Raw genomic sequence first — 20,192 nt, forward strand, 5'->3', positions numbered from 1 at the left:
TTTTAAAACTTGACATAAAAAAGTTAGTCGGCTGCTACGTTTGCCGTTTTTTGGTCAGGCAAGTTTAAAAACGGTGGAAAATGTTGTTGAATAGTTGAAGTTTTCAGAACATATTTTCTTTTTTAATTAGCTCGTATGGTTTGGCCAGAAAGTTATTGTTTGTGAGACGTTAGTTTACGAGTGCCGCGACCGCTTGGAGCTCAACGCTCCGTGCGGTCCGTGTCGGGCCATCTGTTTCCTCGTATCGTACATTATAGCATATTATAAAAAGTGAGTAGAACGCGCTTTATTTGTACTTGTTTACAGTAATTATTTCAAATAAAATCACATAAGTTATGTAATTAAGGAAGGAATTCAATCTGAGTCAATACTCTAAACAAGTATAACTAAGAGTTTATTTGCTATTTATTTTTTGCATATATATACTATAATATGAGCAAAGTTTGTATATGCGGGTAAATTATTAGATGAGTGAAACATGACTTTAAACCTTATAATCCTTCAGCTCAAAATATCCCAAAATACAATATCTAAAGTTTATGTTTACATATTGTAACAAAGTGTATAAAGGTTTAATAAAATATTTTGTAAAGTCTGTAAACATTTATTATACAATTAGTAAGGCAATAAGTAAGATTTATAGATGAATTATAATAAAGTATGGAAAATTACTTAAATGTACAATAAAATATAGTTTCAACTTTACAACTCAGTTAATTAATTGTAACTAATCTGTAATACACAGTTGAGAAGAGGAGGAAGTTTTAAGTCATATATTATAAATGTTGGTTTATTGACCTTCGTTTATTGACGCTTTATCAAACAGTCCGAATTCTGAGAAATTGATCCTAAGAAGGTGCAATCTTCTGGTTGAAAGTTGAATTTTTCCTTTTTATTGAAGCATCCAAAAGCAACACATGACATAGGCATTGTGTGTTTGTGAAGACAACATCATCCACAACATAAACAAGTTAAACAAGAGTAAATAACAAGATGTTTAGCAACACGCGTCAGTAAGCAGAGTGTATAGCAGGTCACTACAGTAAGCTCGACAAGGGCGAAGTGAAGAGCGGGGGTGCAAGGCGACGCTCCTCAGTAGGGTGACTCACGCCCGCGCCGCCATATTGTTGAGTATTAGCCGCTCCGCAGTGGCTTCACCTGCGAGCACCCGGTGTCCTATCTATTGGTCTTATTGTAATCTATGGTACTAACCTAATATTGTACCTTAAATAAAATTTTTATAAATAATTAATTGCTAGAGATTATTTTTACTAAAATGCAAGGTGTCAGAAAAAAATTAACTTAAAATTTATTTTTGATTACTAAAGGCTCCTTTTTAAATCGTTTGAAAGTTAAATGAATTTTCCATCACAAAATATTTAATAATAATAAGATGTTTAGATAATTAGATAAATTTTAATACTTTTATGATAAAGAGCATTTAAAACACCCTAGAATCATGTAGTAACCTAATATTGTACAATAAACACAATTATAAAAAATATACAAGTGCTAGAGGTTGGTTTTGCTAAAAAAGACAAGGTTTTGGAAAATATTCAGTTAAAGTTTATTTTGCACCATAACAAGATTTTTAAATCCTTTTTGGAACTTCAATACTTTTATGATAAAAGCCATTATTCAAACAATGCAAAATCATGTGTAATATAATACTAATTACTAAAACGAAACTCAAAACATAAACATAACCTTGTTCAGGCAATTTTCAAACAAACTCTACAACACTGTCTTCATGTACACTGGGAAGTGAGTGTCATCACTTTTTTTTATTAATTTTAATATCTAATATAACTTAGAAACATTTTAAATTAATAAAAACGCACAATTATATTCATTCTTTCACAATCTGGATGCTGTAAAAGAAGTTTAATGTTAAATAATTGGAACCTCCGAACAGGCCATGTGCCTTGGAGACCCTAAATTTTCTCTTCTGATATTTATATAATTCAGTATATTTACAAGTTTTTATAACAATTTTATATGTTAGGAGACTGAAAGAAAGTTATATTAAGTTATTTTTTAAGTTACGTTATGTAATTTTTTAAAATCTAAAAACACGTTTCATTTAGTGCATATAGTCAGTTTTGGCAAGTATAATTATATTGTTTATGATTTTTAATTATGTAAGTTCTCCATATATTTGATGTATGTTTTGTGGCAGAATGAGAAAATAAATACATTTCTTTATTTATATAACCTAAAAAACACTCCGCTACTCGTCACGACACCGTGATCGCGATCCACCTAAGAAAATGTGTTTTAGTTATTTGTTTACATCACCTAACAGCATTAAAAAAGAAAAGAACAGTTCTTTACAAATAATTTAATATTCTATTAGTTTGAAAATATTAAGTTTTCTATTTTTAGTGGTTTTTTTTTCCCGAACGTTCGGTAAAATCTGACGTTGGCATTTAAAGGGTTAAGTTTTGTTTTAACAATGAATGGTTTAATAAGGTGACAAGATCTTTAAGCATATGCCATCGTTTAGTGAAACCAAAACTCAGAAAATCGGTTTCTTGAGATCTGCAATCTGATCTCCTCAGATGGATAACTAACCAAAGATATAACTATGAATGAGATTTAAATAAAAATATATCAGTAACAATTCAGTAATACCAACAAACATGCGTTAATTCCATGCATACTATCATTAAAAAATGTACTTAATAAAAATAAAACTAATTATAAATTGAACTAAGTATTATGTAATACTTCTGCTCAAAATCTGATAACTGGCAAGTAGCCAATTAAGTAAAATAGCAATGTCTCATCAGAGACGAGAAGGCAGGCTAAAGATAAAATAAAACCATAAGGTGCTGCAATCAGTTTACGAGGATATTAATTCTTAAAGAATATTTTGGTCATGGACTGTTACTGAAGACAAAATTTTGTTGATCGATCTACAAGGAGTGGTAGGCATTTGAATTTAGGGGCATCTTATAACCAAGCACAAAAACAAATGATTCAGGATATCTACATTTTTTTACACTGTTCATGAAAAATGGCACTTATTTTATTTAACCCTAGAACTGGCACATTAGACATTATGTCTTTGTCAAGTGCTAATGCCACATATGTAGCACATTAACATAATCTCATATTATGTAACTTTTGATGTAGTAATATTTATATTATACAGGGTGTAACTGAAATACACCGAGAAACTTCAGAAGGTTGTTCCTGGAGTCAAAACAAACCAAAAAGTTCCTATAAATGTATGTCCTTACATGTATAGTTTTCTGTCTGTTTGTGTTTTTTAAATTAACATTTTTTTATAAACAACCATTAAAGGTAAAAAGTTAAAATTTTCAACATAATCTAGTAATATGTCGTCAATTTATAACAAGATTAAAATTTTTAGTCTACAAAATTCAAAATGGAGGCTTGTTAAAAGTCTTTGATGATGAATTTCTTAAAAACTACTTCCTGTATAAAAAATGTACTAGAATCAAAAAATTGTATACAAAAACAAACTGTACCTCATTTATTGAAATCGCTCAGGAGATAAAAAAGTTTTTATACCGCCTAAATACTTATATCAACTTTTGAAGCAAGAAAAATACTTTAATTTTCTGAAACTTAGAAAAACTTGCAAATATGATATATGTTACTTATATGTGTGTACACACACACACACACATATACACACACCCACCCACCCACACCAATTATGTATTATGAACAATTTATTTACTAAACATTTTCATAAAGGAATACAGTAGTGTTGGTAATTCAAATCTTGATAGTTCGAGCTTGTAACTCTAGGGACTGTGTGGTTAAAGAAAAACAAATATAGAGCAATAAATAACACTTGTAAACAGAGCCTTCAACTTACAAACTGTGTGTAAGAATTGTAAGGATTGGGTAGGCCATTCAGTAGGGCGCATAATTCGTTACGTGACTGGCTCAAAACTTAGTGATGAAGAAACTTAGTGACTGTACCGGCAATGACTCACAGTGAAAGCTACATCTAGGCTACATCACACTAGGTGTAGCTTTATGCTATGTAGAACAACAAGTAGAAACAACTGCAACCGACACGATATTATTTCGCCACTGGTGGGATATTGCTACTTGTGTAAGCGTTGCAATTGTGGTTGTACAAAATCCTATTTTTGATCATTCAAGGTAGGCTTGGTTCCGTGTACCTTAAATGATCCGTGTACCTTGATTGAAGTAACTCTACTGTACTTCTAGTTGCCTGTTTTTATTTAAATTCACTGTTATTACTTTCTTAATTGGAAATGTGTATAAAGATTGATGATATTTATTTTGATAATATTTAACAAAGTTGGCATTGTCGCAAGCCAGTGTATCTTGCTAAAAGTTTCAATATTCTTTGCAATGCCGGCATTGTCGCAAACCAGTGTATCTTGCTAAAAGTTTCAGTATTCTTTGCAATGCTGGCATTGTCACAAGCCAGCGTATCTTGCTGTGATACTTGCATATCTCTTTGTAAGCTTCCACCCTCGCTGTGTAAAGGTAGAAGTATGAATATATTTTAACTGCAACGACCTCTACATCTACTGGTAAACAATTTGATGTACTTAGTATAGCATTGTGAACAAAATTGGTAGTTAATTGGTAGTATTATCTCCGTTGAATGAAATTACATTCAGTTTTAACTGATACTTTTGTAACAGATCCATTTAATAATTAACAATAATATCCTATGTTTCTCCTGGAAATTAATATTTTGAATTTAACGCCATCAAACTTGTCAAAAGTATCTCACTAAAACAGGATATATTTTTTGTGATCCATGATTGTGTCTGTCATTACTGAAATATAGTTGTAATCATTCAGTAATTTTTTAAAGCCAGATTCAGCAAATGGCACTATTACTTGTGTTACAATAGCTTGTTTATTCGTTCTCGTGCACTGAAACTTTTGTTCAAAATATGTAATAATTACTTTGGACCGGATGCTGTGGTTTTCTCAGACAGTTTGGTAGGCCCAGACATCCTCGACAGCAGAAACACCCAGATTTTTTTATTTTATTCAGGACCTGGCTTTTGAAAAATAAGGAATGGTTTTGCTGGATCAAGCAGCTTGGTTGGAAGCTTTATGTTTCTTATATTTTAAATGTTTTATCAATCTCACTAAATCCTTCATGATCAACACTAAACTCCATGCAACATTTTTCACAAACAACGTCACTACAGTTTGTATAATATTTCTGTTTTATAAAATAATATTTAGCATGTAAGTCACTGTTAAATGAACACTTCTGTTTAGGCATTTTAAAAAACGTAAATACACAACAAATGTTAACGAAACTAGAACAAAGTCATAAGAAAGCGGTCACAAAAAACTTTGAAGCATTGTAAACAATTTGACAACGTGCGTCACCTCGTTCAGTCAGCGGTAGTACAGCACTACATATTTGAATTTGAAATTTGAACAACTTCTGTAAAAAGCTTGCAAATATACAAATATCAGGCCAGCAATTTAATGGAGTAACATAATATATGCTATTTTTATGTAGTTGCACATTAGCAACGGCACACAAAGAGTTAATGGAGAAAATTACAACAAATAAGTTAAGTATCTTTGCCTTATGACATAACTTTTATATAAATTATAATTTATGAATTTAGCTGCTTAACTAAAAATATTTTAAGATGCATATAAAATTAAAAACTATGTAATCTTCATGAAAATAGAGCTATATGTTAGGCCTCACAAAACCAAATCAACGTTACTCCTTTATTGCCAAATACACGCTTAAGTTTTGTTAATTTCATGAATTTTAAACAGTAAAAGCACTGTAAAAAATATAATTATAGTGAAAATTATTTGAATTAAGAATACCGAATACCATAGATTTTGGAAAGTTCCATGAAAATCAGATGTCTTAAAAAATAAAATACTGGTGAAAATACATATAAAAAAAGGAAATTTTTAATACCACTAAGGAGTGATGTGCAATGATTGCAGGGGGTGTGTGGAAACGGAGGCGGCGTTCGTTTGACAAAGAAATCTCAAGGAACAACTGATGTGGAAAACGATTTGGGAGGTGGTGGGGATGCTCAGCCCCTGCTACAGCTGAACCTGACTCCCCCTTCTAGCCCCTCTACTACTGGAAACAACCCAGAAGTCACATCTAAGATGCAGTCTCTGTCACTTGGAAACAGTAGTTAAGAAGACGCAAAGAATCGAGAATGGTGCCTTTTTAAATACACCTGTGTGACAGACAATATTACATTAGCAGCTTCTCTTTGATTCTTAACCAGTTGTGTTCAGCCAGGTGTACATGTAATATTTAGAATTGTTTGCGTCATCCACCTGGCACAAGTGTTGTATATATGTTTTGTTTGCAAATAGTTATTACTTAAATGCTGCTGTACTATTCCTCTAGAGGCCAATGGAAGCGATTCTAGTGACAAAGTTATTTAGTTGTGGCTTTGTTAAGTGTTTTTCAAACTGTATATACAACTAGAAATTAGACTTTTACCCGGTACGGACTAATAAAAATGTAGTGTGAAAGTGAAACATGTAAAATACAAGTCTGATTCTGGTTATAGATTTAGTAGAAAACAGCAGTGTTTAAGTTTGTTTTTCTTGTTTAGTTTAAACACCTGAAGGTGTATTGTTAATGTTACATTGTTTGTTTTGTTGATACTTAATTTATTGTTATAAAAAGCACTTGTTAAAAAAACACAGTTATATGTGTGCTAAAATGTCTAGTCTTTCGTTAAAGAGAAAAAGTATATTACGTCTAAATTTAAAGTGTATCTCGTATTCAGTACATAGTGTTAAACAGATAAGGAGTACTGAGAATGGCCTGTGTGTCAAATGTGGTGGCTTGTGATGTAAAGGCCTAAAGTTGTTTAAGTGCGTTAGTAGTGCTTCTATACAGAAAAGACTTGCTCAACGATTGTTACAACATGTTGTTAATGATGCCTTTACTCAAAAGCGGAAGATACACAGTAGTGAAGATCTACTGTACATCACATAGTCTCAGTAACATTATGTAAGGAGCATAGTGTTAGATTATCAAGTGTAAAAGACATTGATATTGTGCTTTATCCTACCTGCAACTATTTATTTGTCATGTTCCTCTTGCATGGTATTTACTTTTGTACACCTGACCTTTTAATTTTGTGTAGTGTACCTCCATATTTATTTATGTAAAATAGAAGATTGAATGTCACTTAGCATGTCCACAATATTATTTACCTTTCTATACAAAGCTCAAGATACTACCCCCTAACAAATCCATGACACTAGCTAACACACTTGTAAACAACTTGCACTTTTCAATTCAAGTTTTTATAATTATTTAACAAGAGAAAAATTTGCATTTTCAAAGTACTAAGTTTTAAATTGAACTAATATCAGAATTTAATTATCTTTGCTGTCACTGCTGCATGTTTTGATTTATACTGTATTAATTTATAATTCAGTTTTCATACAAACTGTAAATTATTGTGTATGCAAGTCTTTGTTATAAAATAAAATAATTTTATACCATGTTGTGTTATGAGTTTTTAAATAATATCAATTTTAAAATTACACAACAGGTAAACATGCTGTAAAACATTTTTTCCATTGACCAATGCAATACAATGTTTTGTGAAAGTATTAAAATTCGTTCTGTACAATGTTTACAAATTATAGAATGTTTCGCAAAATATATTTTTCTCTTTTTATAATTAATGTTTAATAAATTTGCCTGAAGTAAATGCATTATATAGTTCAGTTTTCAATAAAGAGTAAATAACTAATCTTTTTGGGATTTGAATAAATTTCAATTTATTACCCGTTAACTTTATAACTTTAATAATATGTACAAAGAACTAGTCAGATATGCTTTTATTCCGGTGTGGGAGTGTTTTTGTTTGATCTGCACTGTAAAACAAATTGATTGGTGTTAATTATAGACTTTTTTATCATGCTACAAAATTAATCACTTTAATATACTATTAAATTTTGGAACTTTTATAAATTTTTAACACAATCAAATGAAACACATTTCTATGTTATATTGTTGCAGTTGCGGTTGATTAGAAAAGTATTTTACAAAATTGTTGGGTATACATAAAAAAACCCCACTTTTGTCTTCAGTTTGTGACCTTGACAACTGAAAGTAAAATTTTATATCAGACGTACTTTAAACTTTAGAGTTGTACATTGTAACTCAACTGTTAAATGTTGAATTGAAATTTAAATTAAGTTTAACCCTCTGATTGTTTATTAGACATAAAAATACATAGTACAAAGAAAGTATGGGTTAATGTACATAATTTTCTTTAAAACATCCATACAGTTTTAGTATGATTTAAAAAAATTAATAACAATTTAGTTTAATTTATTTACTAGGCATAATATGAAAAACTGCTAAATGTTCCATTTCACTTACCTTTTGCAAAGTCACATATTTTAGAAAAATTAATTAATAGCCACTTTTTCACAACATATTTTATCCATTTCAGAGCAATGTCTACTGTATGAAAGAAGTTATATATGTATATACTGCTGTTCGAACAGTTCTATGTTGTTTCTGCAACTGTTATTCATTATAACTTTGGTGGCTGAATGAAGAGACAAATACACAGTTTCTACCAGTACTGAGTATAATGCAATCAGTGAAATATAAACAAGCTAGAGCTAGCTGTTAATGTCAAATTGCAGATGTGTTGACAATAAATCTTTTTACTTAGCATAATTGCTACAGACGCAACGCAATGTCAATGAACCACTGGAGGGTTAAGCACTTTTATTCCCATAGCAATTCATATTCCAGATGAAACAGTCACACTAACAGTAATTGACCCCACCACCATCTTCTTCAGTCTCCTCCTGCTAACAGTTATTTGACCACTGTACTTTCTGCCTCAGCATCAGCCATACAGCTGTTTGGGTCTCAAGTAGCTTTATTCCTTTACACTTTCCAAATTTTATCTCAGTCCAGCACATCTCTGATGTGCTGCTACATCGCTATTTCAGTACAGTTTTTTATTTCTCTTCTGTAAGTAGTTACAAAAAATGTATTAAATATTTACCACCCTTATTTTTAATGTGTCATGTTAATTATAACTGGGTAACCACTGAGTAAGGAAGTGCAGTCACTGAACTGTGGTAAATTGACAGAGTAATATTGCACATTCCTCTGATGCACACTTGGTGTTATACGATTGTGGAATCACCCTTAAACTTCTAGTCTAAGAGCCCAGAGCCAATTTGCATTGTATAAGCACAAAACATTGTTTTTCTTGAAATTGATAACATGATTTTTTTATATAAAAAGTTTAGTCTTTACCCACAACAATGTTGATGGAGGTCGAAATGGAAGTAAAAAAGTTTAAAATTATTAAATGAGCAATTTTTAGATCATATTTTTTTAAAGCAACAGCAAGATATTTAGAGAAATGTCTGCAAATTGATTGGCTGAAAGAGGTGACTTTCTAGTTGTCTAATCTTGGTAAACTGTTAATAAAGTGTCTTAATGGTGAGTTTTTACTGTTTCAGGGTAAGAAAATTATTGTTGTTTTATTCTTTACCATTTTGGGGCACTCTGCCACAAACAGCACAGCTGATGAATGATTCCTTTCTTAGGGGAATTCCTTTATCGGTTTCAATATAAACTACATACAGTATAATCCAAATTGGTTCTCGGCTCCTAGACTGTTCAGAATGGCACAAACAAATCTGTTTTAGTTAATCTGTTGGTCATGTTACATATATGCCTAAACAGACCAGGCCTAAAATGTTGTGTTTTTAAGAATGTTAAAAGTTTGTAAAGAATTTTAAGTTACGTTGAATTCATAATAACATTGTATTAATATATATTGAATTGTTAGTTAAAAGTTAGTCTGTAGACCTTTCATTATTAAAAAAATTTAATTTTAAAAGTGCAAAATATTTAATTTGAAAAAGATTTTAAAAATCAGGTTTGAAACTGTTTTCTATTTCAAAGCAGAAGAATCAATTTAATCATCAGTTTTCTCTGAGTAGTTTTCTTTAAATATAAAAAGAAATTATACACATGTAGTAAAGTTTGAAGTTTCTGGATTAGGACAAGTTTTGGTATTATGTAGCTGCCTGAACAGCATTAATGTTTCAGAGTCCAGATCATTCTGAGCAATGGTCAGTTCCATCTAAAGTTAATTTACATCTGAGATCAAAGGATTGGCTCTGACTAATTTCTGTTATCTCAAAAGTTGAGGTATCATTAATAACAAGATAATTGAATTTATTTTATACATAGCACATCCTGTAAATTAATTTCTTAAAATAATATTGTATATATTTTAAGTGATGAAAATAAAAAAACAAATTGTGGACAAAGTAATATTTACCAACAAAAGATAATAATGTACTAGATGGGATTGACACACATCTGGCGGTACTACCATGTTCACTGTAGTCTGTGTTTTGTTGATAAAATGTATTTTTCAATAGATCACTCAATGTTAAAAAGTGATAAAAGTATTTGGCATTTAAGTCGTAGTTCAGAACATACGACTCGTAAGATAATACGATGTGGTAACGGTGCATTTTCACTATGGCTCTCAGAAGTTAAATAATACTGCTCTTGACTCAGTGATGCTATGCAAATTGATGTTTTTGAGTTTACCGGGGAGTGTTTACCAATGTAATGCAGGCAGTTGTATTTTAGTTTAAGTTAAATTTTTAGTTGGAAGTATTGTAAATTCAAAGGTGCTTTTGAATTTTCAGATCACATTGGTTTTATTAAATAAAATACCTCTCACTCACTGAGAGCTACAAACTAATTAAGGTTTACGAAAATGTTATTTTATGTAGAAATCCACATCAAACTACTATTATTTCAAAACACATTTAAGGCACATTTTTTCTGATAATTAGGCTTATTAGCATTAAGAGATTATGTAATAATTTTGTCATCAAAAGAGACTGCAAGTTCAAAATATGGCCCATCTAAAAGATTTTGATCAACTATAATCACATTAGATTAAAAGATGTTGATTTTAGTCATAAAACATATAGCTTATGCCAAATAATTGAGTTATAGCTCTCAAGTAACCTTAACAAATAAAGTTGACTTGTACAGATTATTTATGCTTCAGTAACAAGATTTGGGAAGGTGAGGAGGCATTTTCAAAAATTTGACTCCCATCATGCTGGTATTTTTTTCTGTATTGCATGTGGTGACAATAATTGCATCCTGCATCATCCTCTCTACAATTTACATGACTGTAGGTTGAGGATTGCCACAATACCATCAGTGTGTTTTGTACTTGCTGCCATAGTTTTGCAAATGAAAAATAAAAGCATTCATCCTATTTTAGAAATGTTTCAGAATCACAATATTATTAGTTATTTGAATAAATTTGTTATGGAAGTTTGTGAACTTGGTTGAGGTAGACAGGTTTAAATGCCACATAGCTTTCAACCAATAATTTGTACAGTGATTGTAGTCATTATTTTAAGGAAAGGTGCTATATTTAAAAAGCAATACCTGAAGTAAGAAATATCAGTACTTTATACTATCAGAATAAAACTCAATGACAAGAGCTTGTTTAGAAATTGGTTAGAATAGTTTTCAGAATTCCAATGAATATTTATTTAAAAACTTCTGACAGCACTCTTAACATATGAGGGTGTGGCACATGCTCCCTACAACTCCAGCACTTGACATCATTGTGTGTACCTATGCAACTAAGTTTTGAGCATGCAGTGTTGCATGCTGCAATTTTGCAAGTTGCATAAAATGACATACATCACTTAAAGCCCACACACTCATTTATTCACTCATCTCAATGCAATGTAGGAGGGAATCTACAGTCATGGATTTGAGAGCTGATTTAGAACGAGGTCTTGAAACAGGAAAAATAAATAAATTGTGTACAAAGAAATTGTTTTAAATTTTTCTATTAAAATAGTCAATAAATGTTATATAAATGTGATACACCACAAACTTTATTATTTATAAATTTATTCTATTTGATTTGGCATTTTCAGTTGCTTAAGCACTTTAATTAATTCAAAATTTAATACAATTGAGACTTAATATAACAAATCTTAAGGGCCAAAGAAAAAATTGCGATGTCTCAATAGAAGTTAGGTTTCTTTACACTCTCTCCAATGTGACTACCATTAAGTACAAGGGGTTTTTAAAACAGAATGAGAACTATGTAACTCATATCTCTGAGCCTAATTCCCATTTCATGATTGATAAAGGGTAGGCCTTACATCTATATACACAAACTGTGCTTGAAAGAGTTTAAAAAAATTATATAATATTTTTCTTTTTACAAAGTTAAGATAGCCCACCCTCAACCATGCTTCTCTTTATTCTTAATGATTCTAAGATGAAGGAAGTGTTGTCAGATTTCTTAGCAATGTATAATTTATCCTTTAGGCTGTAAGAAATAACTTGTAAAACCTTACATGTAGATTATACTGCAAGAGATTTCTTCAAGAATTTGACTGATAGCACACTCGAACGGTCAATAAAGACACTCAAATTGTTAATTGGAAAGGCCACAGACAGATGGTTAGAGAAGGGCACGGCAGTAGAAAGCAGGTCTAAAATGGTTTTAATGTCAAGGCATGATCAGAACAGTTATATTGCGACATGGTTTGGAAGCTTGGCAAATGTGATACTTATAGATTATGTTTGTTATGCAGGGATATTGAACATTGAGTATTTGTTATAAATTGAGTATTTGTTTTTTCTCTCCTCAAATCATAAAACATTGTTTACTTAAAACAAATAACAATAATTGGTAATACAGGGATATTGTTTACATTGAGTGTTACTGATGTTTTAAATGAATTAAAAAATTGTTATATCAGAAAATTTGTTTATTGGTTTGCTCTTATTTAGAGACTCCACCGTAATCTCTAAACAGTTAAATAATTGTACGTATTATAAAATTCCTTTTGACTAAAACTTTCTGAATTAAAAATACGTTTTATTAATTTTATACAATGTGTTAATATAAATGATGGAATGTAATTTAACTCCATCCTAATAAGTTTTTAAAGATTTAGACTTTGTAATATTAGTACTTTTTGTAATAAGTCATTATATGACTAATATATTTGTGTCAGAACTTATAAACCTCAAAGTAAATTTTATTTGAAAGAAAACTATGCCTGTAAGAGAGAACGGTCAGGGTCATGAAATATACAAAAATGTATTTAATATTATACTAAATTATTATTTATCCTTTAAAATATATTCAACCATGTTTTTAACAGTTATTTACAATAAGTTAATCTAATATTAGTTCTTTTATGTGACTGTTTATAAAAAGCCTATTTAACATTTTTTATGAATAATTTTTTTATTCAAGCCAATTTTAAAAGTGCTATTACACTCGCACACATCTGTAACATATTTTGCTTTTCTTATTCATATTGAATATTAATTACTTTATTCTTTCCTGGGAAAAGGGACATTTTCCTTAAATAACAAGTATTTAACAGTATTGCTATATTGTACTTAAGATTCACCCTTTTTAATTTAAGACGTGTAGATAGTGTACTGCATATTAATTTATTTATTGTTAAACGAAATGATATACTAGTGGTGTAGGCCTATTGTTCTTGAAGAGGCTGTGAACTGAAAGTTGTGTTAGCTAGAGCAGAGTAACATCTGTATTATTTTTGAAATGTCATTGTATAGTAACTAATTGTCTATCATGCAGTGTGTATTCATGTAACTATTGTCTTTAATATTTTATTGTCAATCCATCCGATGGCCCTGTCTTTGTATACGTGTTATATTTACTTCCTAAATTTATTTTAATTTTGATCTCCTATTGTAGAAAATATTTCATTTTGTATCCTCTTCCCTAGAGAAACTGTCTCAGTTTTTCTTAAATAACATTAGCTGATAATAAAAACATGGCAAGGAGCACATTGATGTTTTTATTGTATACCTAATTGTTCCTTTTAATGAAATGGAATTTTGGAACGGCGGACTAATACTACAAAACAAAATTTTAGTTGTAGTATATCAAAATAATGTGTATTTATTTACGCAATGTAAGGAGACAAGAGTATGCTCTTGCACAAATGTAGGTGGTGGCAAGGTGACATCAACGAGTAAGAAGATCTGAATGTTGCACTGTGTGAGACTAAACTGTCCCATGTAGTCACTATATATAAAAATTTGTTCGGTTTAGTTCTTTGGATTTATTGATAGTATTTATGTTATTAGGAATTGAAAATAAAATGTTATTTTTGTAATGTCCAAGTTAGCTGGATTAGTGTTTAGTTTACATAATTTCTAGAGTTTACAAAGGAACTAATTATACCTATAAATAAAATTTAGAGAGGGGATTATTTCATGTTTATCGGAAAACATACAAGGTATTGCAATAAAAGTTTGTATAATAATCTCTTAAAAAGTTGTCTGGTAAAGACTTTATTAAATTAAAGTTATTAGGGAATTATTTTGTCTTAGCAGCAGTTATAGTATGTTAAAGAAAGCAAATTTTAATACCTTTTCTTATGTAAAGAACTGTATAGTCTTGCAGATGTTGAGCCTGATAGTCCCATTTAGATTATACATGTACATAGATTACATGTTGCACTCATATTCAAAATGTTATATCCATCATGAAAACAATGCTAAACAAACATAAATATGAGATTCACACATTAAAAAACAGAAATGAAAGAATTTGTAATTGAGTATTTCTTTTTTACTGTAGACTAAAAAGTTTTAAAATATAAACTTGTCCTTGCCAATATAATTGGGAGTAAAGTATCTATCCTGGTAATGTAAAGGAGTAAATGATTAAAACTAAACAGAGGAAAACCACATTTGTTGTGCACTAACAATAAGGATAAGTAAGTACCTGTCTTATTTACAGAACAATTAGTATCCACTGCCTATTAGAATTAATTTTGATGGCAGGTTATGTACCTTTAGTGTAAACAGAGAGTGCGAATTTTATGGAATTTATTAAAAGAAAAGTAAACTACAATAGATTTTTGCTGCATAGTACAATAAAATGAGTATTACCGATAAAAATGTTTTGAATGATACGATACTTAAATGTTACTTAATTACAATATAAGCACATTTCAGAAGAAAACAGCTTATATATAGTATAGTATATATGGTATGAATGTTGTATAATAAAAATTTAACAATTACATGTTTTAGACAATAGACAAGAATCTTTATTTGTAGTTTCTTCAAGAAATACAATGGCGTCAACAGAAATGAAATGATATTTTATGTCTCTTGCTTTACAATATTGTAGAATTCGTTGATAGTGTAGACAGGTTGTTCCACTAGCCAGTCCTGGAGACATCTCTTCAGTTCATTTCCTCTGAGGTTTTTGAGGTTTTGTGGAAGTGAGTTTAGAACTTTACGGCCCAGGTAGGATGGTTTTTTGCTAAAATGTGTTGTCCGATGGGTAGGAAGAGGATAGTTTAATGCTCCTCGTGTATTGTATGAATGAATGTCTTCATTCCTGGGAAAGTCCATCTGGTCGGTGTAAATGACTGCTGCAAGAAGATAAAGTGCTGTTACGGTTAGGAGCTTCAGTGACTTGAAGGCATCTCTGCAGCTGTCCGTATGATTCAGGTTTGCAAGTGCTCTGACTGCTTTTTTCTGAAGGACTAAAACTTTATTCATGTTGCACTCAGATGTTCCTCCCCAAGATAGTATTCCATATCTGTTATGGGATTCGACAAGAGCATAATAAGCTGCTTTGGCTGCATCTGTGCTTGCAATCCACTTTATTCTTCTTACCACGTAGATGCCTGATGAAAGTTTTTTGGTGAGGTTGTGTATGTGGTCATTCCATGAAAGAGCACTATCTATAGTTACACCCAGTAGCTTTGTTGTATTGTCAACTATAATATTGGGAGTTTCCGGGATTTGCTCATGTCTTCTGCTGAAGTTGATCTGAGTGGTTTTAGACGGATTTATTGCGAGATCGTTTTGAAGACAGTATTGCATTGCATTGTCAGTTGATGTTAAAATGTCTATGTGTAGTCCGAGAGGTGTGTCATTTGTAAAAAGTAGAGTTGTGTCATCTGCATATAAAATGGGTTGAACCCTGGGGTCATTAATGTAATTAGAAAAGTCATTGGTAAAGAGTATATATAGAAAAGGACCCAGGACTGACCCTTGGGGTACTCCTCTACTTACTGGAAGTTGTGTAGATCTATACACACATTTTTTCTTGTTTGCAATTTGTTGAATTTCAACAATTTGCCTTCTACCAGTTAAATAGCTGCCCAGCCAATCTTTTGATAAACCTTTTATCCCCAAAGTTGGTAGTTTTCTCAAAATGAGATCATGGTCAAGACAATAGAATGCTTTACTATAATCCAGCAAAACGGCCGATACAAGCTTCCCATCTTCCAGGTGATCAGTTATTTGTTCAATCAGACTTGTGAGAGCTGTGGTTGTTGACCTTCCTTTAAGAAAACCGTGCTGGTTATTTGATATCAGGCTGTTTTGTTCAAGGTGTTTTGAAATACGTGATAGTGCTATTTTTTCTGCTATTTTTGAAAAGGTTGATATCAATGAAATTGGGCGATAGTTTTCTACTTTTGTAACTGGACCTTTTTTATGCTTCGGATATATTTTGGCAATTTTCAAAGAAGATGGAAAATGACCAGATTTGAAGGATTTATTTATAATGTTTACCAATGGTGGTGCTAATTGTTTAGCACAGTGCTTTACAACTTTTGAAGGGACTTCATCCAGTCCACAAGAAAGCTTAGATTTGAGGGAGGATATCACTGATAAGACTTCTTTTATGGTTGTTGGTGTAAGATTCAATAGCTGTTCGTTTAAAGTCTGGAAAGGTGAGTGGTTTGGTTATGGTTATGTTATCCAGTTTTTTTCTATTTTCTTTTAGTGTGGAATCTGCTATTGTTGAAAAATGGTGGTTGAAGAAGTTAGCTATTTGGGAAGGATTACTTAGCATATTCCCTTCTACTTCAAGCATGAGTTTGGGTTCTTCTTTTTGTTTAGACTGCTTTTCTGAATTTATAATGTTCCACAAGGCTTTGGGTTTGTTGTCTGAGTTAGAGATATATTCAGCAGTGACATTTCGCTTAAGATTTCTTAGCTTTAAATCATAAGCTTTCTTTTTTGTTATCATAAGTATTCTGTCGTTTTCACTTCCAGTAAGTTTGTACCTGCGTAGAGTGGTTAAAAATTCTTCTTTGAGCATAGCTGTCTCTTCGTCGTAGTGGACTCTCAGTTTATTTCTTGTTTTTATTCTAACCTGTTTTTTGGGGCATACTTTATCTAATGTGTACCTTACAATTTGTTGAAAGCAGTCATAGGCCTTCTCTGTGTCATGAGTTTCAAACACACTTTCCCAGTTTTCTTCTGCAAATTCACTTCTCAGACAGTTGAGGTTCTGAGTAGAAAAATTTCTCTTTTCACAAGCAGGTTTCTTGGAAGGTTGTTCGAATTCCACTTTCAGAAAGCAGATTTGACCAGTATGGTCTGAAATACCAGCTTGAAAAATTGTAAAGTCAACAGTGTCTTGTGAGATGTTTGTACAAATACAATCGATGGAGGTTGTTGATAGGTTGGTTATTCTTGTAGCTGGAAGGGGTAGCCGTCTAATACCGAAGGTCAGCAGTTCGTTTTCTAGAAGTGTGCTGTCTGAATTTACTGTTAGGCGATCCATATTTATGTCTCCTATTAAAACAAAGGGTTTGGTTTCAGGTTGGATTGAGGTAAGTATATTTAATAGAAAGTCAACGCCTAACTTTGTTTGTCCAGCTGGTGAACGATATACACCTAGTAAGTAGAAGGACTTGTTCTTGATGTTACATTTTGCTGATGCAGCTTCAAAAGTTAGTTCTAGAGATTTGTCTGCTATGTCAATGGCTTCTACCTCAATAATTGATGTTTCACGGATATAGATAGCAACTCCCCCCCAATCTGTGGTCTTCCCTGCTATATTCTGTTACAAGATTGTACCCAATGATGTTGGTAAGTGACAATCTATCTTGGCTGAGACCGTGCTCTGTTAGGACTACGAGTGTTGGATGTAAGTCGTTCAAAAGGTGATTTATTCTTTCCACCTTATTTTTTAGTCCTCTAACATTTTGGTGTAGGATAGTGATTGAGGTGGTTTGGTTTGTTTTTGTGCTGTGTTCCAAAAGGTTCTGGTGTTTGGCTTGTTTGTGATCGGTTTGTATTTTTCTCTCTTGTGGATTGTACCTAAAAAATGAGAATCATTTAATAGTGAGGTATGGTCTGATTCTTTGGATGCTGTGTGCGAGATATCTATGTTAAGATTGTGTGGAGAGTCCTGCCCTGCAGTTTTTAACAAAACATGTTCAACTTGTTTACAGGCAGGGGATATTGTCCCTAGGCTATCTATATATTTGTTCAGAAAGTCTTCATATGTTTCTTCTTTTTCCAGTTTAGTAGCAGTCATTGGTGGCTTCCTGTCTTTAACTTTGTGCACTGTCAGAGTGTTGTTTCTTGGTGGTCTAGTAGCCGTGACTTCCTCATAGTTTGAGTGTGTATTGTAATGCATTGCATTTGTGACAGTATTGCTTTTTTCTTTTACATGTTTTTTGTTTTTTGCTACCTGGAGAGAAATGCTGAACTGGTTTTGGCGCTGAACTGGTCTTATTTTACTTGGTGCTAAGCTAGTTATTTTTGAAAGAGACCCTTTCCTAATAATAGGTGTGTTTTGTGTTACTTTCACAGATGTGTTTAGTTCCGGCTTATTTTGATTTTGCATTTGTTGGTGTAGCATCTGTAACTGATGTTCCACTTGGTCTTGACGGGTAGTTAGCTGAGTGAGTTGGTATAGTACAAGAGCAAGATTGCTTTGCTTGTGCAAGTCTGTACCAGTAGTTTGCGCTTCTGGAGAAGTAAATTCTATCACCTTGGTGTGTAGGTCAGCACTTAAAGTTTGCGTTTCCACATTTTTACTTACTCCAATTTTTTGATTTCTTGTATCTCGATTTGAGGTAATGTTCTTTTCAAGATTTCTAATTGTATTCTTTAAGTTACTAATTGTCTTTACATAGTCATCAATAAATTGTCCTTGTTTATTGTCGTGCTCTTCAAAAAAGGCTTGTGTGTCTAAGCGAAGTTTCTTTTCTTTTTCCAATTGGACTTGCGTTTCAGAAATATTCTGTAGTAGCCTTTCTATTTTATTGATGAACTTATTTTCTTCACTTTCCATCTTCTCAATCTTTTCTTCCAGATTTTAGCTTCTAGTCTAATATTTTTCTCCTTCAGGAAGTTATTTTCTTCTAGAAGAGCTGCTCCTATCTTTGCGGCCATTTTTAATTTTTCATCATTATCTTCTAGATTGTGTAGAACGTTACTCTCATTCAGACTATGTTCGAGTTCATCTAATGAGGTATACAAGACATCTGGGCTTTTGGAAGAGCTAGCTTTATATGCCACTTCTGCTTCAGCTAGGGCTTTGTTAAATTTTCCATTTTTGAAATTTTCTGTTTGTGGTATACCGTGGATATGAACGTTTGTAGAATATAAAGATAGACAGGACTCTTTCACTGTGGCTGTTGTGCTGTCGCCAAAAAATGTGACAGAAAATGTTGAAGCTTTGTTTTCATGTTTTACTATTTCTGTTATTGTGGCAGGCCAATGACGTATTCCTTTTAGTTTAGCGAAAACTATGCCCCCCTCTGAGAATTGTTGTTTATTGCAAGCCATATCTAATAGGCTCAAAACTGAAGTGGGTCAGTTTTTACAGCCTTCAGTTTTGACAGAATCCTATTGCAATACACTGTTGTTGTCTGGTTGCATTCTTAAATCAGCAGGCACTGACAGATGTGGTTGATATTGGATTGGCTCAGTCCTCTTGGTAAATAATACAGTCCACTTCCTAAACTAAAAATTTACTGAGCCAGTTGCCTTCGGATTCTTGGATGTGATTCAAGCAGTACACTGTTATAATCGTGTTGCGTCGCTGAGATGCAGGCACCAGTGAGTGTTTGCTCTTTAGCGTAGAGTGGTAGTAGTCTGGTGTTCTGGTTTTGAAGGATGTCAAGTTATTGAAGATATTGTAGAGTTATTGATATATTATTTGCATAATATTTCTGTCAGAAAAGAAATACTTGGGAATAAATATTAAGTTAGTTAGGAATAATAGTTAAGGATTGCAAGTAATCAAACTTGTTCATTATCAGATAACACAAGATGCATTAAACAACCTCAGTCAAAGTTTCAAGGTCAACACAATCAAGATAATAATCAA

The 20,192-nt window shown here is 31.9% G+C and overlaps 1 protein-coding gene across 3 annotated transcripts in view; it reads left to right on the plus strand.

Moving 5' to 3' along the window:
• Positions 1-13,873, plus strand: part of LOC124362395 (deleted in azoospermia-like) — a 49,846-nt gene extending 35,973 nt beyond the window's left edge. For all 3 annotated transcript variants that reach the window (XM_046816839.1, XM_046816840.1, XM_046816842.1), the window contains one exon: positions 5,959-13,873. In XM_046816839.1, the coding sequence (XP_046672795.1) occupies positions 5,959-6,162 (204 nt within the window). In that variant the 3' untranslated portion in view covers positions 6,163-13,873. The remainder of the gene's footprint in view (positions 1-5,958) is intronic.
• Positions 13,874-20,192: the final 6,319 nt, after the last annotated feature.

The sequence above is a fragment of the Homalodisca vitripennis genome, chromosome 5, assembly GCF_021130785.1.
Source record: "Homalodisca vitripennis isolate AUS2020 chromosome 5, UT_GWSS_2.1, whole genome shotgun sequence".
In the NCBI taxonomy this organism is placed as follows: domain Eukaryota; kingdom Metazoa; phylum Arthropoda; class Insecta; order Hemiptera; family Cicadellidae; genus Homalodisca; species Homalodisca vitripennis.